General features: G+C 55.8%; 1 protein-coding gene across 1 annotated transcript in view; it reads left to right on the forward strand.

Moving 5' to 3' along the window:
* The first annotated feature begins 489 nt into the window (after window positions 1–489).
* Window positions 490–4,323, forward strand: part of LOC138351097 (uncharacterized) — a 25,984-nt gene continuing 22,150 nt past the window's right edge. The window contains exons 1-5 of the mRNA XM_069302725.1: window positions 490–645; window positions 2,145–2,250; window positions 2,455–3,373; window positions 3,557–3,679; window positions 3,773–3,955. Of these exons, the coding sequence (XP_069158826.1) occupies window positions 490–645; window positions 2,145–2,250; window positions 2,455–3,373; window positions 3,557–3,679; window positions 3,773–3,955 (1,487 nt within the window). The remainder of the gene's footprint in view (window positions 646–2,144; window positions 2,251–2,454; window positions 3,374–3,556; window positions 3,680–3,772; window positions 3,956–4,323) is intronic.

Below are 4,323 nucleotides of genomic sequence, written 5' to 3' on the forward strand. Positions count from 1 at the left end.
GAAGCAGAGAAGAGAGATTGAAATGTATTACCGATAATGCATTCGTTCTCTGGACTAGGTCATTATCAGCGGGAGAGGCTCTTTAGACCAACAAACTAGAGGGCACGCGCCTGGGTTCACCGCCAATTAGGGTAGAACAATTATGAGGTTACAGTTTGAGGTCTGGCGGTAATTGGCCAATTTTGTGGCGGGCTGCAAGACGAAAGCTATGAATTTCAAACTTGGCAGACTCGGCGAGCAAAGGCGCCTGTTACAGACGCTTAGACCCATAGAGAGGGTACAGCAGGACACACACACACACACACACACACACACACACACACACACACACACACACACACACACACACACACACACACATACACACACACACACACACACACACATACACAAGAGGAAGACAGTAGGAGGCTACAAGATGACCGAGACAAACTGAAGGAATGGTCCAATAAATGGCTACTAAAGTTTAACTCAAGTAAATGTAAAGTAATGAATTTAGGCGGAGGAAATAAGAGGCCAGACACAGGAAACCGAACAAAAGATGAAGTCCTTCATGAAACGGAGAGAGATAAAGATCTAGAAGTTGATATCACGCCAAACCAGTCTCCTGAAGCCCACATGAAAAGAATAACATTAGCGGCGTATGTGAGGCTGGCTAACATTAGAACTGCGTTAAAAAAACCTGTGTAAGGAATCCTTCAGAATCCTGTAGACCACATATGTAAGACCAATCCTGGAGTATGCAGCCCCAGCATGGAGCCCGTACCTTATCAAGCACAAGACAAAGCTGGAAAAAGTTGAGAGATATGCAGTGTTATGAATGACTGTTAAGGCTGGCTGCTGCTATGTGCTTCCTACTCTTACTTTGCTATAATTAGCCCTCATATCCCCCTCAGTTAGGTGTAATTGGAGCACTACTCAGATGAGAGCAGCACAGCCCATTGGTCCCTGTGTGGGCCACTGGTCGATGGGGCGCGATGAAGGAGGTCCGGATTAAGAGACATTTTTTTGAAAGACTGAAGAACTCAATGGGTTAAGAAGGATGCATATACAGGGTAAATTGAACTATTTACTTGCACCAGCCCCTCGATCTTCCTACATTGTGGCAGGCTACAGACTCTTCACATACCCCTGCCAACCATACACTCAATAGAGGAGATCAAACTATAGAGGAGCTCTTCTACATGATCCTGGATCTCTTCTGCACCCATCTGTAAAGAAATCTAAATATGCTAAATCAAGCAGAACAGTACGATAACGAAATGACAAACCAAACAAAAGAACAAACTACATTCCAAGAGGAACCAGAGGCTACCTGAAGATCCGTACTGACATAAGGATATGAAGATCCATTAACTTTTGAACATTATAAAGAGGGATCATGCACCCAACCGGAGCCTGACTGACCTTCCAGGAGGAGGGTAATGTCAGCGTCACATAAAGGTTTTCTATCTCCTCAGTGCTGCTAAGAAACTCTGGCCAGGAGACCTACAAAAATTCTTGAGTTTTTTTGGGGGGATAGATGTGTATACACAATTTTTTTTGTACGGATATTTTATACATTCAGAAAGATAGGTAATTACCAGCAGAAAAGTTCTATTTTTTTTAGAGCTTTCAGACGTTTTAATTAAGGTGCTGCAGACGGCAAATGCAACATCTGCTCCCTCACCACTAGCAGGACTGCCCCAGGTGCAGCACAAGCGTTGCATACTCTGTGAAGAGGTGCTCACGCTGCAATGTCGCCGGAATGGCCACGCCGACAGGCTAAAATCAAGAAAATGGCCGAGGGCAAACCCGTCGCTTCCACACCTCACACAACGGCCAATACTTAACATGCTGCGTTACCCCAAGATAACACGGGCTCACCATAGCCCGTGCTACTGGAACTTATTGTTCTGAGTAGCGAATCTTAAACAACAACAAACAACAACCCAAGATAAACTAGAACCCACTATTCAGACCACTTTACACAAGGTAAGAGATCTCATTCCACCATTCGAACCTATTCAGACAATTCAGATTCAGAAATAAAGGTATTGTGTCACTTTAGTCATAATATTTGTCATTTCAGGACATTTTAGCACTATGTTGCTCTCCTAAAGCAAAACAAATGTGCTTGATCAGTCTTTCTTTTACTGTTGCAGACACCTCAGATATGTTATTCCGTTACTCCTTATCGGCAGCAACTTCCGATAAAGACTTCTTACGGACTTAACTTCGGACTTCTTACCCTTAAGACAGCCGCTGATGGTGCTTACCACATGGTATCTTACCTCATCATTTGAAGACTATATTCCTCAGTTGTCAGCGTCAGCCTGCCTCATCACACCTCCCACAATTACCGTAGCACAGCGCCGCGCCTCTCTCCACCTTCTCCCGTCAATAGAAAACCCAGATGCTGACAGGATGAATATGATGAGTTAATTTATTACGGGTGGTCGTGCCGTGGCCCAGCCGGGAGCAGTTGGGGCGTCCCCTCCACCCCTGGAGCAGGTGGGACGCCCACCTCCACCCCTGGAGCAGTTGGGACGCCCACCTCCACCCTCTGGAGCAGGTGGGACGCCCACCTCCACCCTCTGGAGCAGGTGGGACGCCCACCTCCACCCCCTGGAGCAGGTGGGACGCCCACCTCCACCCCTGGAGCAGGTGGGACGCCCACCTCCACCCCTGGAGCAGGTGGGACGCCCACCTCCACCCCTGGAGCAGGTGGGACGCCCACCTCCACCCCTGGAGCAGGTGGGACGCCCACCTCCACCCCTGGAGCAGTTGGGGCGTCCCCTCCACCCCTGGAGCAGGTGGGACGCCCACCTCCACCCCTGGAGCAGGTGGGACGCCCACCTCCACCCCTGGAGCAGGTGGGATGCCCACCTCCACCCTCTGGAGCAGGTGGGACGTCCCCTCCACCCCTGGAGCAGGTGGGATGCCCACCTCCACCCCTGGAGCAGGTGGGACGCCCACCTCCACCCCTGGAGCAGGTGGGACGCCCACCTCCACCCCCTGGAGCAGGTGGGACGCCCACCTCCACCCCTGGAGCAGGTGGGACGCCCACCTCCACCCCTGGAGCAGGTGGGACGCCCACCTCCACCCCTGGAGCAGGTGGGATGCCCACCTCCACCCTCTGGAGCAGGTGGGACGCCCACCTCCACCCTCTGGAGCAGGTGGGACGCCCACCTCCACCCCTGGAGCAGGTGGGACGCCCACCTCCACCCCCTGGAGCAGGTGGGACGCCCACCTCCACCCCTGGAGCAGGTGGGACGCCCACCTCCACCCCCTGGAGCAGGTGGGATGCCCACCTCCACCCTCTGGAGCAGGTGGGATGCCCACCTCCACCCTCTGGAGCAGGTGGGACGCCCACCTCCACCCTCTGGAGCAGGTGAGACGCCCACTTCCACCCCTGGAGCAGGTGGGACGCCCACCTCCACCCTCTGGAGCAGGTGAGACGCCCACCTCCACCCTCTGCAGCAGGTGAGACGCCCACCTCCACCCCTGGAGCAGGTGAGACGCCCACCTCCACCCTCTGGAGCAGGTGAGACGCCCACCTCCACCCCTGGAGCAGGTGGGACGCCCACCTCCACCCTCTGGAGCAGGTGGGACGCCCACCTCCACCCCTGGAGCAGGTGGGACGCCCACCTCCACCCTCTGGAGCAGGTGGGACGCCCACCTCCACCCTCTGGAGCAGGTGAGACGCCCACCTCCACCCTCTGGAGCAGGTGGGACGCCCACCTCCACCCCCTGGAGCAGGTGGGACGCCCACCTCCACCCTCTGGAGCAGGTGGGACGCCCACCTCCACCCTCTGGAGCTGGTGAGACGCCCACCTCCACCCTCTGGAGCAGGTGAGACGCCCACCTCCACCCCTGGAGCAGGTAGAACGCCCACCTCCACCCTTGGAGCAGGTGGGACGTCCACCTCCACCCCTGGAGCAGGTGGGACGCCCACCTCCACCCTCTGGAGCAGGTGAGACGCCCACCTCCACCCTCTGGAGCAGGTGGGACGCCCACCTCCACCCCTGGAGCAGGTGGGACGCCCACCTCCACTCCCTGGAGCAGGTGGGATGCCCACCTCCATCCCTGGAGCAGGTGGACGCCCACTTCCACCCCTGGAGCAGGTGGGACACCCACCTCCACCCCTGGAGCAGGTGGGACGCCCACCTCCACCCCCTGGAGCAGGTGGGACGCCCACCTCCACCCCTGGAGCAGGTGGGACGCCCGCCTCCACCCCCTGGAGCAGGTGGGATGCCCACCTCCACCCCTAGAGCAGGCGGGAGCTGTCATCACCTACAGACACCCCCTTTAACATTTTTGACCCCTGACGGCTCCTCCCAC

The sequence above is a fragment of the Procambarus clarkii genome, chromosome 48, assembly GCF_040958095.1.
Source record: "Procambarus clarkii isolate CNS0578487 chromosome 48, FALCON_Pclarkii_2.0, whole genome shotgun sequence".
Lineage (NCBI taxonomy): Eukaryota > Metazoa > Arthropoda > Malacostraca > Decapoda > Cambaridae > Procambarus > Procambarus clarkii.